Genomic DNA, 18,362 nt, shown 5'->3' on the forward strand with positions numbered 1-18,362 from the left:
TTGCATTCCAGTACATCACTTCAAGGCAAAGGCAGTAAGAAAAACATACACTATGGTGCAAATTGGGTTAAAGAAATTAGCAAGATTAGCAAGAAAACAATTTGCATTTTAAAGAGGTTCTAGTACCTGCCCGTGCATATATTTGCTCTATCCATATCTGACCCCAAAACACTGAGTTATTCAATTTGAGTTTTCTACAATGTCATTCCATCCATGGAGGAAAGAAAGGACTTAGTCCTACGCATGACTCATGAGAAAGCAGGTGCCAAGGCTCCTGGGCTCTGCATCTGACTCAGAACAAGACTCTGGGCAAACCCTTGCTCATGACTTCCCTGTGCCTTCGCCAGGGATCATAACTAACTTCATGGGGTTTAATTATCAGCTTAATTATAGCACTTTCCATAACCTCAGAGAAGAAAGATGCCATTACAAATGCATTATCCCCTTACAGACTGCTTTTTCAATTTACACTGTTAACTAGCAAGGAAACCAAATCCCAAACACTTTGCTTGGTAGAAATATCCCTTTAACATTCATTTTAAGCTGCAGAAAGCACATGTTCCTGCCATCAGGATCTCAGGAGACTACAGCATCAGAATATCAAGGAAGAGAACTCACAGTTTTGGCTGAAAATTCCTTTTACAATATTCAACAGCCAGGAGAAAAATATTGTAAAAACCATCAGATAGGCTCCAGCTCTGCAGCACTGCAAGGTTGTTCTCCACAACCACGGCACAACCAGGCAATACCCGATACCCATAACTCTGGTAGGATCTACAAGCATTCAGGACACCCACCAGCTCCCGGGTGCATGCAGCTTGAAATTTGTTATGGTGTACAGTCAATTGATGTTTTCCTCCTCCTCCATGCCATAATCTTGTACACATCATGGTACATGCTGATGTGCAATGCACAAAGTGAGCATCTGTTCCGGAATCTGCATTGGAGGCAAATCATACACTGCACACATCCCCACATTTGGCTTTGCTGCGCCTACAGATGTCATTTATATTCAGAGCAGGTGATGTGCAGTTTGTTCAGAAATGAACTTTTTGTCAGGTTTGAGGGATGAGAAGAAGGGAGAAGGATGCCAGGCTGGAGTGTGTGTGCTCCTGCGCTGCTGTCACCTTTCCTTGCTCCCTTCCATGACCTATGTGGCAAGCTCCAAGTAACACCGCCATCCGAGGCGATCCCACAGTCCCAAACCCTCTGTGCAGGTGCCACCCGATCCCCAAACTACCACCCATTGGCTAACTAACAGTCATTGCAAGACTGATTTTAGCAAAACACCTGAGCTTAGCTTCACCTTCCTTTTTAAACCACCTAAACCATTTCTTTATTTACTTACAGTTATGACCTAACGTTTTTCTTCTGCATAATGCTTCCTCCTAATCCTGGCATTAATGTCACAGGGCAAGAAGGGGGTTAGCAATCATGTGGCTGAACCTTGCATGACTAAAAATATGACTCAGAACATCGCTGGCCACATCGTCAGAGATGAATTAGATCTGCTTATTATTACAAGTCTGTTAACGTCGGCTGGGCACTAAGTGTTTCCAGATACCCACAAAGGTTTACTCCCTGCGAGGCACTGTCTCAGTTCCAACAAAAAAACAGACAAATGTGATAATAGAAAGGAATAGCAACCAGCTGCACTGCCGACAACCCTGGGAACAAACATGTGAGCATGGCTAATTGCTCCAAGGGATGCCTGACAGTACGCAGCAACATCCTTGGGTCCTTTAGGACCCCTTTCACCATAACCATGCACGGACAGCACGGGGCCTTGGACCTGCTGCCTGCTCAGCACTTGGACCAAAGCTGCAATGAATAATTCTGGCTCACTGGGTGCAGAAAAACCTTGGGAATAATTTCATTCAGAAGTGCTCTCACATCTAGGGGTCATCCTGAGGTCCAACATCCACCCTCCACCAAGTGCAGCCACGGAGTGGCAGCAAAGAGCAGCATGAAGCTGGGAAACCCACAGCTCTTTCCCAGCTATCCCAGACACTGCAGCTTTTGACCTGACTGCCCCAAGGAAGTGGCATCTGCACCTTTGAGAAATGGGCATTCGCTCTTCTAAATTCCTTGCCTTCCACCCCAATTCATTCATATTGGTGTGGTGCTTTCAGATCCCCAGGCCAAGGAGAGTTTAAGATGCTAGTATTTGCTCTTACTGGAGATGCTGAGCTTCTCTGGTGTATCAGAGCTGAGCATAGAAAATCACAACCCTCTCACTCTAAGCTGATGGGTTTTCAGCTCCAGCCCAAGGATTTCACAGAACCACAGAATGGTTGAGGTTGGAAGGGACCTCTGAAGATCATCTAGTCCAACCCCCCCTGCCAAGCAGGATCACCTAGAGCACATTGTGCAGGATGGCATCCAGGTGGGTTTTGAGTATTGCCAGAGAAGGAGACTCCACAGCCTCTCTGGGCAACCTGTCCCAGTGCTCTGTCACCCTCCCAGTAAAGATGTGCCCCCTCATATTGAGCCAGAACCTCCTGTGCTTCAGTTTGTGCCTGTTGTCTCTTGTCCTGTCACTGGGCACAACTGAAAAGAGACCGGCTCCATCCTCTTGATACCCTCCCCTTAGATATTTATACACATTGATTAGGTCTCCTCACAGTCTCCTCTTCTCCATGCTAAACAGGCCCAGTTCTCTCAGCCTGTCCTTGTGTGACAGGTGCTCCAGTCCTCTAACCGTCTTCATAGTCCTCCTCTGGACTCGCTCCGGTACTTCTACGTCCCTCTGGTACTGGGGAGCCCAGAACTGGGCTCAATATTCCACGTGTGGCCTCACCAGGGCTGAATAGAGGGGGAGGATCACCTCCCATGACCTGCTGGCAACACTCTTCCAAATGCAGCCCAGCATCCCCTCAGCCTTCTTCTCAGCCACAAGGGTTCACTGCTGGCTCACAGTGAACTTGTTGTTCACCATGACCTCCAGGTCCCTCTCTGCAGAGCTGCTCTCCAGCAGGTCAGCCCCCAGCCTGTGCTGGTGCTTGGGGTTATTCCTCCCTAGGTGCAGGGCCCTGCACTTGCCTTTGTTGAACTTCATGAGGTTCCTCTCAACCCAACCCTTCAGCCTGTTGAGGTCCCTCTAAATGGCAGCACAGCCCTCTCGGGTATCAGCCCTTCCTCCCAGCTTTGTGTCATCTGCAAGCCCACTGAGGGTGCACTCTGTTCCTTCATCCAGGTTGCTGATGAGCAAGTTGAACAGCACTGAACCAAGTACTGGCCCCTGGGGGACACCACTAGCCACAAACCTCCAACTAGACCACACCACAACCCTCTGAGCTCTGTTGTCCAGCCAAATGCCTACTCACCTCACCATCCATTCATCTAGACCACATCTGAGCTTGTCTATGAGGATGTTGTCTATGAGGAGACAGTATCAAAAGCCTTGCTGAAGTCAAGGTAGACTACATCCCATGCTCTTCCCTCATCTACCCAGCTAGTCATCTCATCATGGAAGGATATCATATTGGTCAAACATGACTTTCTCTTCGCGAATCCATGCTGACTATTCCTGATCACCTTATCCTCCACATGCTTGGAGATGACCCGCAGGATGAGCTGTTCCATCACCTTTCCAGGGATGGAGGTGAGGATCACTGGGCTGTAGTTGCCTGGGTCCTCCTTCCTTCCCTTTTTGAAGACTGGCATGATATCGGCTCTCTTCCAGTCCCCAGGCACCTCTCCCATTCTCCATATCCTTTCGAAGATGATGGAGAGTGGTCTAGCAATAACATCAGCTAGCGCTCAGCACCTGTGGGTGCATTCCATCGGGGCCCATGGATTTGTGGATGTCAGGTTTGCTTAGATGATCTCCGACCCAATCCTCTTTGACCAGGGGAAGTCATCCTTTCTCTGTACTTCCTCTCTTGTCTCCAGGGTCTGAGATTCCTGAGAGCTGATCTTAGCAGTAAAGACTGAAGCAAAAAAGGCATTCAACAACTCTGCCTTCTCCGTATCCTTTGTCACCAGGGCACCCACCCCATTTAGCAATGGGCCAACATTTTCCCCACTCTTCCTTTTCCTACTGATGTATTTGAAGAAGCCCTTCTTTTTGTCCTTGACATCCCTTGACAGATTTAATTCCAAATGGGCCTTGGCCTTCCTTGTCGCATCCCTGCATACTCTAGCAATGTCCCTATATTCCTCCCAAGTGGCCTGTACCTTTTTCCAAATGCTGTAAACTTCCTTCTTCTTTTTGAGCTTCACCAGGAGCTCCCTGCTCACCCATGCAGGTCTTTTGCCCCCTTTGCTTGCCTTCTTGCTCATAGGGATGCACCGATCTTGAACTTGGAGGAAGTGATACTTGAATACTGACCAGCTGTCTTGGACTTCCCTTCCTTCCAGGGCTCTAACCTGTGGGATTCTTCCAGGTAGATCCCTGAAGAAGCCAAAGTTTGCTCTCCTTAGGTCCAGGGTTGCAATCCTACATTTTGATCTGCTTCCTCCTCACAAGACCCTGAACTCCACCATATCATGGTCACTGCAGCCAAGGCTGCCCCTGACCCTCACATCCCCAACTAGTCCTTCTTCATTTGTTAGTATGAGGTCCAGCAGCACACCTCTCCTTCTTGGCTTCTCCACCACCTGTGTCAAAAAGTTGTCATCGATGCACAGGAGGAACCTCCTGGACTGTTTGTGCCTAGCTGTGTGGTGTTCACAGCAGATATCAGGGTGGTTGAAGTCCCCCATGAGAACCAGGGCTGGTGACTGAGAAGGCTACTTGGAGCTGTCTGAAGAAGGCTTCATGTACCTCCTCTTCCTGACTGGGTGGCCTGCAGCAAACACCCACAACAGTGTCAGCCATGGCAGCCTACCCTTTAATCCTTACTCCTAAATTCCCAACTCACTCTTCGTTCACCCCTGGGCAGAGCTCCACGCATTCCAGTTGCTCTCACATAAAGAGCAACTCCGCCACCTCACCTTCCTGGCTGGTCATTTCTAAAAAGCACGTAGCCTTCCATGACAGATTCCAGTCATGCAAGCTATCCTACAATGCCTCTGTAACTGCAATGAGATCGCAGCCTTGCGACCACACACAAATCTCCAGTTCTTCCTGTTTGTTTCCCACACGATGTGCTTTAGTGTACAAGCATTTCAGGGAGCTGAAATGCTTCTCTCTCATGCTGCGTGTGTATGTATAGTAACACTTCAGATGTCTGTCATTCAACTCAGTCCCTCATGGGGCAGACTGAAGGGCCTCCCCCGCGTGCAGTTCCTCAAAAATTGGAGTGCAGTCCGGTCACTGGTCCAGTAGGCCAGTTTTTGACCCTCTTTGCCTTCAAATCTAGTTTAAAGCCCTGTCAATCAGTCCTGCTAACTCCTGGGCAAAAATCCCTTTCCCCCTAATAGAAAGGTGCTCCCCATCAGGAATCAGTAGGCTCAGTGTCATGTAGACCTTCCCATGATCAAGAAACCTAAAACTGTGTCAGTGGCACCAGCTTCAAAGCCATATATTGATCTTCTGGGTTTTCCTGTTCCTTTCAATATTGATCCCCACAACTGGAAGGATGGAAGAAAACACCACCTGTGCACCTGATCCTTCAACCAATTCCATCTTCCCTAAGCTCCCTTCAGTTGAACAAAGGGGAGGAAGGATGGTTACCTTTGTTGAAGGAGGTTTAGCAGAAAATGTGCACGTGTTTGCCAGCAGGCAGAGCCTTGCAGCCAGTCAACCAAGGAGGGCAACCACAGCACAGAACACCCCCAGCTGCAACCTTGCACCACGTAGCCTGATCCCTGTCCTTTGTTTGTCCTGATGCATTTGTCCTGGATCTTACAGGATCTACCATAAGCAACAATCCTGGCCTGGATCTAGAAGAGGAGAGGGGAATCAGGCTGAGCAAATCCCCATGTCCCTGGTAGCAGCAGGCTGCATGTGGGCTCTTGCAAACTGCCCTGCCAGAGCTCTCTAGCTTTGAAGATATAATTAAATGCTGAGTGGAGCAGTAGCATGAACTCATGCGCCCTCCATCCTGTGGGAGAGCCCGACCCTCAGCCTTCAGTCGACCGCTGTCTGTCCAAAAGCCTCCAGTTGGAACAGCTCCCTTGGAGAATGTAATTAAATATTCATCAGGCTGGGAGAATGACAGAGTGGGAGAAGGGACAAAAAGAGAGAGGAAAAATGTGCATGGATTGCATTGCCCATACCTAAGGGCAGAACAGAAACTTGCACCGGCTTTCAGTGCCTTCTGCATTAAACTGGGACCCTGCACAATCCCACCTGACTTCTTCCTGAGTAAGTCTTTTCCCTCACCAATCTCAGGATAATCTTGTTCTTCCTCCTCCTGAAAAGTTTTCTGCCACGGCACTGAAGTGATGCACACATTTAAATGGAGATGAGGATCTGCTGTGTGTAGACTGATAAGTATTCCCACATTTTTTTCTTGAGTTTGACCTCCAGAGTGCAGCTAGGTGATATATTTAAAGTTAATGAGCTAGTTGCTTGCAGCTCGGGTCCCAGGCGCACACAACACTCCTGTTTATTTTTATTCTCATAATAGCTAGCTGCAGTGACTCTCTGTCCCGCTCTGTGTCATTGTGTGCGTCCATAAAGTAACCTGGGCAATGATAACACAGTCTGGCAGAGCATGTTGCTGCTGTGTCTTGGACTGATGCAGAGATGTGCACAGACTAGCTCCATCCATGGGATATTTCTCAGGTGAGCATTTCAGTTTCAGAGATGTTAAGGTCAAAGGAGAACAGCCTGACCACCAGCATGACCCAGAGAATTCCTCCCTAATTACAGCCCCAATCCACAACTTCTTCCAAAGCTGGGGAAAGTCCTTCATAAAACTGTTGACTTCAAAAACAGTTTTAATAAAAGAAATCCATGAACTTGGCTTAGAAGAACCGATAAAGCTCCTCTCCAGTAACCATACAGTTGTTTAGCAGTGGGGAAACTGAGTCACAGAACATCATCTGGCCAAATGTTCCCAGAGAGGAGACGCTGGCAGAGCAAGGTGCTTGACCTCCCTCACCTGCCGACACAGTGATCCATGGGCATGGACTGTGCCACCATGTGCCCTGAATGGAGAAGGATGACAATGAACATCCCCTATCATCTCCAAAGAGGTCTGTTTGCATTCCCTGGGACGTCTGTACCCCAAAGCTGCCTGCACAGGGTCTCTGATATCCCCAAACAAGGCACACATAGAAGCTACCACTTCTAGTTTCTCCTGCTCCTGGGGGACAGTGAGGGCATATTGATTGGCCACTCTTTTACTGTTTACCAGCTCTGTTCCTCATCCCCATGGCTTTATTGAGTCGTTTTTGTAGCCAGAGCTGAAGGAAGGGATGAAACATCTCCACTGGGGCTCCCTCTCTCCCTTAAGGGCACCTCCAAGTCCCACAGTATTAGGAGCAACTGAGCAGGGCTGGCTGCGTAGTTCAATTCCAACTACATATAGAAGAATAGCAAACTGTACAGACATAGTTTCCCAGAGAAGAAAATTTGCATGGTGTCTCAAAGGCCTGAAGAGAGCCCAGGAAGATGGAGCTGGGGGTGCATCCCTAACTGCACTGAGAAAAGGACCTTGAGAGTCGTTCAGCCTGACAGCCCCTTGGCTTCTCTGGCAGGGAAGGGGAAACAGCTGCAGAGAGCTTGTTTGCTTCCTCACTAAAACCAAAAAATCTATTAAGTGCCCATATTTGCCCAAGGAGAGCTTGTCCAGGAAAGACAGTGATGGAGGAGGATGGAGGTGTGCCCTGTTCCTGCTCCACTGCAAGCACCAGAACAAAGAGGATGCTAGGAGAAAAGTCCAACAAAACCAATGACTTTGACTGCAGTAAAGAAAAATAAAATCCATCAGGCACCATGTGAGCAGTGTGCCAGCTTCATGTGACCCCAGAAAGCCACAGGCTGACCCAGTTACTGGCCCTGCGCTAGCTGTCCTGCAGGGGAAGGCAGTGCATGGCTGCTGCCTGTGGCTTGCCCTGCTGAGCCCCCCGCCCTGCTCTCTCCCCTCCAGGACCTTCTCCCCATGCAAAGGCACACCAAAGTAGGGCCACAAGGGCTCCCTTCTCAGGTCTTTGCAGAACTGCAAAGGCTTCTGCATCCTGCAAGCTGTAACCAGTCGATCCCTTTGCCAAGTGGATCAAGAGGAGCAAAATCACATCCTGTCTACACCAGACTTTAATTAGTTTTGCTCACCAGGCCATCCCTGCGTGCATCATGGCAGCTATCAGACAGCTCTGCACAACTTCAAGACGGCCGGTAACGAATCACAGGCTTGTTAAAACAGAGGAATGCGTGTGCTCCCTGTAGCATACGCATGCACTGCGTCGAAGACAGATTTTGATATTACTTATGAACCTCTTCCCAGTACTGAGCTGCAAATCTGACTAGCTTCACCAGCAACAATAATTTCTCTTCATTCTTTGCAGTGAGAACACATAATGTGATAATTTCCATTTTACAAATCAGAGCAGACATGGAGAAAGTGGCCTCTATAAATAAAGACAAGTCACATCAAATACATCTCACCCACCAAGTCTCCCAGCTCAGCAGCACACATTAAAGGACAAGCACACTGAAATGCTGCTAGATCATTTCTCATACACAAAAAGCACGGGCTTCTGAGTCCAGAGGGCAAGCCCAAAGTCTGCAACAACCTGTCCATTCTTTCTCTATTAATTTTGCACTTTAACATGGAAATTGTTTCTGGTTTACCACAACCAGCCTGGCTAGAAGGGGAGGAGGAGACAAAGACATAAAAGAAAGAGAGAGAATAATGTTTTTAGCCTTTGCAGCTTGTGCATGCCATCATTGTCCCACACAGGGCATTGCTAGCTGATCTTCCAGACAAGCAAACATTTGTCCACGTAACATCAAAAAGCAAATCATCACCCCTCCTGCAGGCTGCAGTGGAAAGCTCAGCATTCATTTAAAAATGAAGAGAGATTTGTTTTCTCTCCAGTTCTCCCAGTTCAGGCCCTTCAGTTGTCCCCATCCCTGCGGCACCATCCAGTGCGCGGAGCTGGGGGAGTACCCAGTCCTGTTGTCCCTTCCCTGGCACAGGGAAGCGAGGGCAGCCAAACCAGAGCAACAGTGACACAACAGCTCAGAGAACTTTTAGGGAGATTGCTAGTATTCTGACACCATCCCTTGATGCTTCCCGGTTAGGTTGGTGTAGTTTATTCCCTTCCCAAAGGGGATGACAGCAAGTGTCAGCACGCACCGGAGCAGAAGGCAAAGCACAAGAGAGCAACAATACTGCAACCCCACTGCAGCCACGGGGCTGCCTGAAGCTGGCTGCAGCTCAGACCTGACATCCAGGAGAGCTGCCTTCCTTCGGAAACTGCTTTGCCAGGGTCACTATGTATAGTTTTTTTTATCTTCTTCCCCCCTCTAAAATTTATTGGTCCACAAAAAGCCTTCAAAAAGCAGCTTGGGAATATTCAGAATTTGAATTTGGGATTTCTTTTAATTTTAATTGCTTGGTAGAATGCCACAAGAAGTGCTGTATTGTCACTGTTACTGCTGATGTGTCACATAATGTGATGAAGAGGTAACAGGTAGCTTGCTTGTACACTGATGGAGCCAGCTTGTCTTTTGCTTGATCAAAGTATTTCCTGTTTGTACAATAACAAACAATTTGACACACTGGATTTTTTTTTCCAGTCGTGTGTTAGCCTGAAGTTATTTTTTCAGGGTACTGAAAACCAGCTGCTCCTCTAATTAGTACATTGAGTGCTTATTTTACTCCTCAGATAAAAGTGTCTGATGTTGTAACGAAACAGTTTGACACTTAAGTCACACATTAATCTATTTTATTGCTAATGTCTGCTTAAAGAGTAGGCATCCCGGATAAGGCAACACATTTAATGTGCCATTTCTCTGCATTTTTATTAGCATTACTGCCAATTGGAAGAATTTACCAAAAAAAAAATCCCTTGCCAGCAAATAAATATATAAAATATTTTACTTTCCACAAACTGACAGATCATTTCAGGTCATTCTCCAGATTGCAGAAAGAAATATATGCACCTCTCATAGTCTGCAATGTTTACATTCATGTAATACCTAATTATGTCTAAGGATGAAGCAAATCAAGGGTATAAACTAAGGTAAAATCTGGCCTCTATTTCCAGACAAGAAAAGCAAACAATATGTCCCCATAAGGCACAACACGCTGGAGAGGTGCCCACCTATACTGAACAACCTTCTGCTGGCAAACAGTCATGCACCACCTCTACTAAGATGTAAGCAAAGCTTTGGTCTAACATGAATCATGCTCGGAGCGATGGAAACACTATTCCTCCCCTTCCTTCCCAAACAGAGGCATTTTTGCATTAAAAAACCCTTTGCCTTCTTTTCTATTTTGGTACTTAATCTCCCCCATCACAGCAATGCCACAGCCTCTCCCAGTAGTTCACAGAAGGGTATTTCTGATGATTTATAAGCTTTCTCTAGAGACCTTGAAATATTCCAAGTATATTCTCATTTTTCTCCCTAATTCAGTTTTTATGCCAGCTATACTATTTTCCCCAGTGGCAGCTGCCGTCCTCTCCAGCTGCCTGAAGCACACCTTGCAGAACACCACGGCGAGTTGGAAAATAGGGTGGAAAAAGCGTTTTTAGGAAATGCATTGGATACTCTGGCCTCTGATGCCTGCCTTCCTCCGGTGAGCCCAGTCAAGAATTAGATATTCAGTAGCAATGTGGAAGCCGTGCTGGGAAGCCAGATGCAGCTGGGAGGCTGAGCCTTTGCAGGCCAAGGGCTTGCCCCATGCTGCCGCAGGCTCCTACTGCTCATCTCCTGTTGCAGTGCGGGGATGAAACATCTCCTGCCCCAGCAGGCCAAACTTACCCCGGCTATTGGGGTAAAAAAAAGCCAAGTTGGTGCGCATCCACGTGGTTAGCCTCTTGGGAATATTCAACCACCATCCCTGTTGTTTCTTATCATAGGATTTGCTGTGAGTTTGTAATTGCACGCACACGGGAAAATGCATATTGTTCTTTTTGCCAGCCCCAACTCACACTGACACCCATCTTATGGTTCCTTGGCTGAACTTCTGTCCCTCTCCCCCAGCCCTGTGGCAGCCTTGCTGTGCCATGGCATTGAACCCAAGTTTCTCCATGTGCCATAGGCTTTGTGGCATAGGCCAATCCTCATCGCCATAATCCCGATGGACAGGAGTACCCTCCTGCTGCTCTGGGCCCTGGAGGACATTTGAGAGCTCTTGAGCATCATTAGCATCACCCCACTGACATTCCCCGTGGGCAAATCCACTCATTACTATCATTTCCACCATGTCACTGCCAGGGCTGAGACACAGCCCAGCATGTCTGCAACATCACCACATCCGTGTTTAACGGAACTTGCAATATTTGAAATTAAATTATCCCTTGGGATTTGACGTGGCTCTTAAAATTTTCGTGGGGAAAGAGAGGATGCTTCCACCTGTCCCCCACTCAAAGCTGAGAAGAAAAGGGAGGAGCAGAAGAAGAAGGAAACGAAAGGCTTATTTTCCATTGGAAGAATGCAGTGAGTATAGCAGGGATGTAGCCAATCATAATAAAACAAAACACAATTTAGAAAATTTTTAAGTGGTGGCCAAAATGAACAATCCATGACGCAAAGACAAAGGGCAGGTAATCAGATGCCTGACAAATTTCCCTTTTGGTTTCAGCTGCTGTCAGGAGGTTTCTGGGGGAACATGGTCTGTGCTTTGCTGCACGTATCACTGCACCAAGACCAGGATTTGCTCCCATGAGTAAAGATGGTCAGGACATAAAACAAGAAACCTCTAGGGAGAATAACAGACTGAAGGGGACCACTGCAAGCAGTGCCTTGGCATCAAGGCAACCCGTGAAGGCGATCCCTCCATGCCAGTAACACAGTGGTACCCTGGTGAGAGGCAGAGTGAGAGGCTGCTGGGGTGACATCTGTGATGGGAGGCTGATGGCAGCGCTCATCACCTTCATGGAGGCATTAAAACCCTAAGACATCTCTGAAGGCATTCTTAGCAAGATCCAAGCTGAGCAGTTGCCATTTTCACTCAGGTTCAAGCAGTGTTTCCTAACCAACTAAATTTTGCCTTCAAATGCAATGAATTATGAAATGCACCTCAATTTCTGCTCTGATCTGGAGCTTCTCTGTGCATTACTGAAGAGCTGCAAGCTGCAGCCCCAAAAGCCGCTGTTGCTGGGCAGCTCTGGAGCTCAGCCCTGCATTGTTTACCAAGCTCAGTGAGATCCTTTCTGGCTGGTCACATACAGGTGCCAAATGTTCATGTCATATTAGCTCATGCACAACCACAAAAGCACTCCAGCATACAGTGCAACATGTTTGGTCCAGCACAGCGAGGCCATGCAGCTCCCACACCTCAGTGGTCTCCACCCTGCGGCCTGACCCAGATGCCTGAGCCTCCCTCCTTATCCCCACAGAAAACAGTGAGCAACGAAAACCAAACAGGCCAGCTCCAACTGCTCATTATTAGAAGCCCATCAGTTAAATAAGCCACGGCAGATACTCTGCCATCCTGCAACATGAATGCAATCCCAAGGTAATTTCTGACGAAAACCATATGTTTGTACTAGGTCTGTTCAGGCTGGTTCAGATTAAATACAAACCACTGCCAATCGTATTACCTCATTATTAGCAGACACTGGCAGCAGCCTTGTGTGGAGAAGCATCTGTCTGGCCACAGTACCTGCTGTAACATCAGGTATCTGGGGATGTGCAGGAGGATTACTGCCTCTCCCCTGGCTTTCCTGGCCCTGGGGACTCATCCTTAAGTGGGGCCTTTCATCCAGCTGAGCTCCCCACCCCCCCAGTACTGTGCCAAAGCCTTGGAAAAATTCAGCAGCCCCCAAGAAGAGTATACTGTAGGCAGGGTTACGCTGTCCCTGGGATCGCAGGGCACGCACAACACCCCCTGGAGCTCACTGGGTTCAAGCCCTGCTACTGAATAATGTTCTCACACAGTGGGAGAGGAAGGAGGAAGCTATTGCTGGTTCTCACTGTGTATTTCAAGCTAAAACATGGAAAAAAAGTCTGCATATGACAAGACAACATTCCGAGACAATCCACTGGAGAAGTAGCCATAAGCTACGTAATATTAATTCAATCTGTATAGCATTAATTCAATTTGCAGGCAAGGTAAATCTTGCACATAATATTCCCCTATTCACTCAGTGCCTAAGGAATTTCCCATTACCCAGTCTTGTTTTAGCGTCTGGCCCATTTGACCTTCACATTTCACAGATTTGGTCCCATCCCCAAATGTCCTGCCCAAATCACTGCAACAGCAGGTAGCTGAGACACGGGACCCAGAACAGGACCCAGCACCCCTGGACTGAATCTTTGGACCTGTAGTAACTGTTGAGCTGGAAGATGGAAGATCACTCCCCATCTTGGCAGAAAACACACCGAGCTTTCTGAAAGACCTCCAACAGGAATTTAACACCTTCCATCTGCAGCCCATTACTCTACATTTTAACTCCACCTCTCAGCTTACAGGTCCCTGCACACTAGGAGTGTACAAGGAGGAGTGCCAAAGTCTCCAGTCTGTGAGACTGAGAGTCAGGGAATAACTGGAGATGAATCAGAACTGGCAGCCAAGTCCACAGCACACTTTTTCCAAAAAACCACAGAGTTTTAGTAAAAGACCCCATGAATTGGCACCACACTGAGTCTGGCCTTTGCAAAGTCTAAAGAGAAATCACCTGGTCTGCTAGGAAAGGCCAGAACATAACAAGGTGCAAACAATCATTTCTGGAGAAAATGCTTTTAAAAGTGATGTTTTTTTAAATATTTTTTTTGGGGTCTTTTCTTTCAGGAATGAGATCACTTCAACAACTGATCATCTCCATCCGCCAGATTTTGCATTATTTGCTCTCCCTGCCTAGGAGAGCCTCTAAACACCCTCGAGGAGGTTGTCACCCTTCCTCTGCCTGATGAATACAGTTGTACCCTGCATCTCACAGGGGTATTCAATTCTGATGTCTCCAGGGAAATTGGAGCTGACACCACCTCCCATGGACTCTGCTCTTCAGTGGTCTCCCAAGGATGCCAGTGTCACATCAGCATGCTGCGCATCCCCCCTCAGACCAGGTCTGCATCCAGTGTGCTTTGCTTTGGCATTATTTCATTTACCTTTCCTCAGTTTTTCCACCCTGCTACATCTGCCTGTAGAAGGGAGGGAGGAGGCTGGATTTGTAGCCCAGCCTCCTTGCACCAGGAAGGTTTCCCTTTCTGCTCTGACCAAGGACATTTTAAAGACAGCCCGCTTGTTGCGATCAGCTCTGATTGTAGCTTTGCAGCAGTTAAAAAGTCCCCCCTGGCTCCATCATCCTGATGCTGCATTTCTCAGCTCCCGTTAATGGTGGGTTCTGTTTCTTTTATTACCTCTTTGTAATCGTTCAAGGAGCTCTCACAGCAGGACTTTGTTCAAAATTATTCCACCCTTCTAAACTTCTCTTTCAAAACCCAGCAACACTTCATTACGACACAGCACAGCTCCCATCCACAGCATCTTTCACTTGCAAGAAGCAGTGAGGCCATAGGGCCATGCTGCTTTGTTGGGTGCTCAGGTCATGTCCCAGGAAGCGTCACTGGGCCAGGTGCTGCCCAGGAACAAGCACAGAAAGGTTACAATGGTCTTGCAAAAGAACATTTTCAGCTTTGCAGAGAAAGGTTGGCAAAGCTGCTTTATCTTCTTCTAACTAAGAGCCAGGTCCTGCACTTTGGCCACAACAACCCCATGCAATGCTACAGGCCTGGGCAGACTGGCTGGAAAGCTGTGCAGAGAATCTGGGGGTGCTGGTTGATGTTCACTTGAACATGACCTGCATTGTGCCCAGGTGGCCAAGAAGGTCAATGGCATCCTGGCTCGTGTCAGGAATTGTGCAGCCAGCAGGACCAGGGAGGTGATCGTCCCCCTGTACTCCGCGCTGGTGAGGCCGCACCTTTACTGCTGTGTTCAGCTTTGGGCCCTCACTACAAGAAGGACATCGAAGCCCTGGAGTATGTCCAGAGAAAGCCTATGAAGCTGGTGAAGGGTCTGGAACACAAGTCCTGTGAGGAACGGCTGAGGGAACTGGGGGTGTTTAGTAAGGGGAAAAGAAGGCTCAGGGGAGGCCTCATTACACTCTGCAACTACCTGAAAGGAGGGTGTGGGGAGCTGGGGGTCAGCCTCTTCTTGCAGATACTTAGTGATAGGACTAGAGGGAATGGCCTCAATTTGTGCCAGGGTAGATTCAGGTTGGAAAATGGGAGACATTTCTTCTCAGAAAGAGCAGTCAGGCACTGAACGGGTTGCCCAGAAAGGTGATGGAGTCACCGTCCCTGGAGGTGTTCAAGGAAAGGTTGGACATGGTGTGTAGGGACATGTTTTTTTAGTGGGTGACATTGGTGGTAGGGTGATGGTTGGATGAGATGATCTCAGAGGTCTTTTCCAACCCCAATGATTCTACGGCTCAATGGTTCAAGGTTTGGTCAAGGTGGGTCAAGGGTTGCCTGAGAGGCAGGTGTATGTACAGGAGGTGGATGGCTCGTGCTCATCTTTACTTGTTGTAGTGAATGGCAACACCTCACCCAAGCATCCACCCAAGACGTTCCTTAGTGACCATGAGCTCTCTGAGCCCCACACATGGGCTGCAACGCACTGGGAAAGCCACCCTGTGCTGGTAACAGAGAAGAACAAAGAGTGAGTACTCACCATCCATGTCGAGGCGTTGCATGATAATCGCCAGCTCCACCTCACTGGGCATATATCCCAACGAGCGCATCGCCATGCCCAGCTCCTGCTTGGATATAAAGCCATTCCCATCCCTGTCCAGCACCCGGAAAGCTTCACGGATTTCTGCAATGCAGAGGGAAGAAGAGTTATTATGGTGGACGACTTCCTGGTCAATGTACCTGTGCACAGGGGACAAAGCAGCAGCATATATTGCATATATATATTTTTAATGTTGATGTGACATATTTGATAATTTTGAGTCAAGGTCATCATATGTTCATGGATGCATACACTCACATTGCATGCAGATAGATATATACAACAGCATCAACACTCACACTACCTATTTTCTGAGCAAATTTATGTATTCATTCCACGTTGATCTCCTTTCCTTTCTGAAGCATCTGCCCCCAGAGCCACCCTGCTCTGAAGGAAAGCCCCCCTGCACACCCCAGCCCCAGGGGCTTCTCCAGCAGCCCTTCTCCAAGCTGCTCAGCATGCCTGCAAGACAAAATTACTGTACATCATACCAGGCCCTGACATTTCCTACAAAACTATGTGCACAGCAGCAGTTGGGTGCCGACTGCTTCCCCTGAGAGGTGCAGGGCTCTGCAACTGAGTCCTCCTTTGCCCCAAAAATGCAGGTGTACATCTTTTAAAGTGTACCAGGGCATTCTTCATCTCTCCCTCCTCTTCCTAGCTCCTCTCTAATTTACAACTGTTTCAGCAATAAACAGCGTCAAATCAATAAAACGCTGACAGTGTCAAAGGAATCACTTCCATCATTCTTCCTCAGCCTGGCTCAGCTTCTGACATCTGACTTTGTTTTGATTCCTAATTCTGGTGTGTTCCCCTCCTCCCCCCCCCTCCTCAGCATTTAATATCTGTTCTCCCCTTGCATACCCCTGTGAACGACCACACGAGTCTGCCACCTCAACAGCTCCGCGCCTTTCCCACTTCTCACAGGTCTCTTAACTTGAAGACCACCACTGAGCTCCCCATATAAAGTGGCTTTGACTTGCAAATGCCAAGCAGAGCACTTTGAACATTTTGGCCAGCTGGGAGCATGTTTACTTGAGAATATTTGGTTGGAGGTGGGGAGAGAAAAAGGCACTGAATTGTTCATTTTGGTTAAATGGTCTCTGCATCATGCTGTGGAGAGGAAAACACAAGATGCCTTATTATTACATCCTTTGAGAAGAAAGTCAACAATTAATTGGTTTGGCAACCACACGTCAGTCAGCCCTTCATGACCTTTGCTGCGATATGTTTATTACTAGTTATTTAAGGTATTGTCCGCCTACCTATCGCAGGCGCTGCCTGCAAAAAAGAGCAGCTCGTCAGTGCAGAGGTGCCTCCAACACAGCCCCTCCCAGCAATAAAACCTGCACAGCCCTGGGGCAAATATGAGTGAAGTCTCATGGATGCTGGGACAAATCATCACCTGGAAAAGTCCTCACCCCCTCCACAGACTGTGCCTCCCAGGTGCGATACACAGCCCCTGTCCCATGCTAAGACAGAGGCTGTGGAAATCCCACTGCTGGAGAGTGTATTGGGAGAGATGAAGGGTGGTCAAGAGGCAGCAGAGAATGAGGATGTGTGGGAAACCACCATGTGGGGCTCTCTGCAGCTTTGCTCAGAGGAGTTTAGCGTTCACGTGAAAGCATCTCATTGGAGAAGTAGGAGGGAAAGCTTAGCAGGTCTTGCAGGAGAATAAAACTAAAAAATAATGTATTCTTTACCAGAAAACAGATCGGATGAAAAATGCCTGACCAGCTCTGGGTAGGTCAGGCATTAAGCCTCAGAGACAAGAAAACATTCTTGGTCCTGCCATGGAGTCCATCACACCACCTCCCTCTGTTCCCCAGCGATAACGGAGGGATGCTCTTTGGTCTTCATGGGAAAAAGCTGGAAGCTTCCTAGAGCACCAGGAAATTACTTCAGTGATGTGTTTGCTACCACCTTATTTAAAACTTTACAATCTAAAGGCTGCTTCTCAATCACCTCCCATCAAAGTTCACCACCTCCCTTGAAGACTCCAGTGCCTTAGCAAAGTCTATGCCAATTCATGTAAGCTGCTCTCTGTTATGTGCAACACCCTGGTGATGTGCCATGGCCAGGGCACCTCTGTGATGTCCTGCTAAATCTTCATCGTAGCTGTGGTTATCAGGATGAGCTATGATCAATTTTTAATCCAGCAAAAGAGCCCACTGATGCACAAAGGGTAAATCCTATTACTTTCAGTGCATATTGTGCCAGATCTGCAATATCTACACTTTGGGTGCAGGTATGCATCAGCTGTGACTCCCTTAAACTTAAACATTTGCCTGGATCCACTTTGTCTCCCTGCCAGCCCAAGCAGTGTAAGCTCAGCGATATGAAAAGGTGGTGAGGCTGCTCAAAGCAGGCTCGTCTGGAAGTATTGGTACATAATGCAGAGAGCCTTTGGAGTAGGAACAAATCCCATTAGACACTGCCAGCTGTAGTGAAATCTATTTTCATATGATGTGCTGAAAGCTAAAGTGCAGTAAATATTACATTGAAATCAATTAATTTTAAAATAAACTTCTGACAGCTGAAGATGAAAACTAAAAATACTGCAGGGAGCTGAGAAAGTGTTTTAGAAAATAAAATAAGAGTCTACCTTCAGAAAAGTTTACA

General features: G+C 47.8%; 1 protein-coding gene across 4 annotated transcripts in view; it reads right to left on the reverse strand.

Moving 5' to 3' along the window:
- CALN1 (calneuron 1) overlaps positions 1-18,362 on the reverse strand; it is a 157,491-nt gene that overhangs the window by 60,974 nt on the left and 78,155 nt on the right. For all 4 annotated transcript variants that reach the window (XM_068656293.1, XM_068656294.1, XM_068656295.1 and 1 more), the window contains one exon: positions 15,681-15,824. In XM_068656293.1, coding sequence (XP_068512394.1) covers positions 15,681-15,824 — 144 coding nt within the window. The remainder of the gene's footprint in view (positions 1-15,680; positions 15,825-18,362) is intronic.

This window comes from Anas acuta, chromosome 19 (assembly GCF_963932015.1).
Source record: "Anas acuta chromosome 19, bAnaAcu1.1, whole genome shotgun sequence".
NCBI classification, from domain to species: domain Eukaryota; kingdom Metazoa; phylum Chordata; class Aves; order Anseriformes; family Anatidae; genus Anas; species Anas acuta.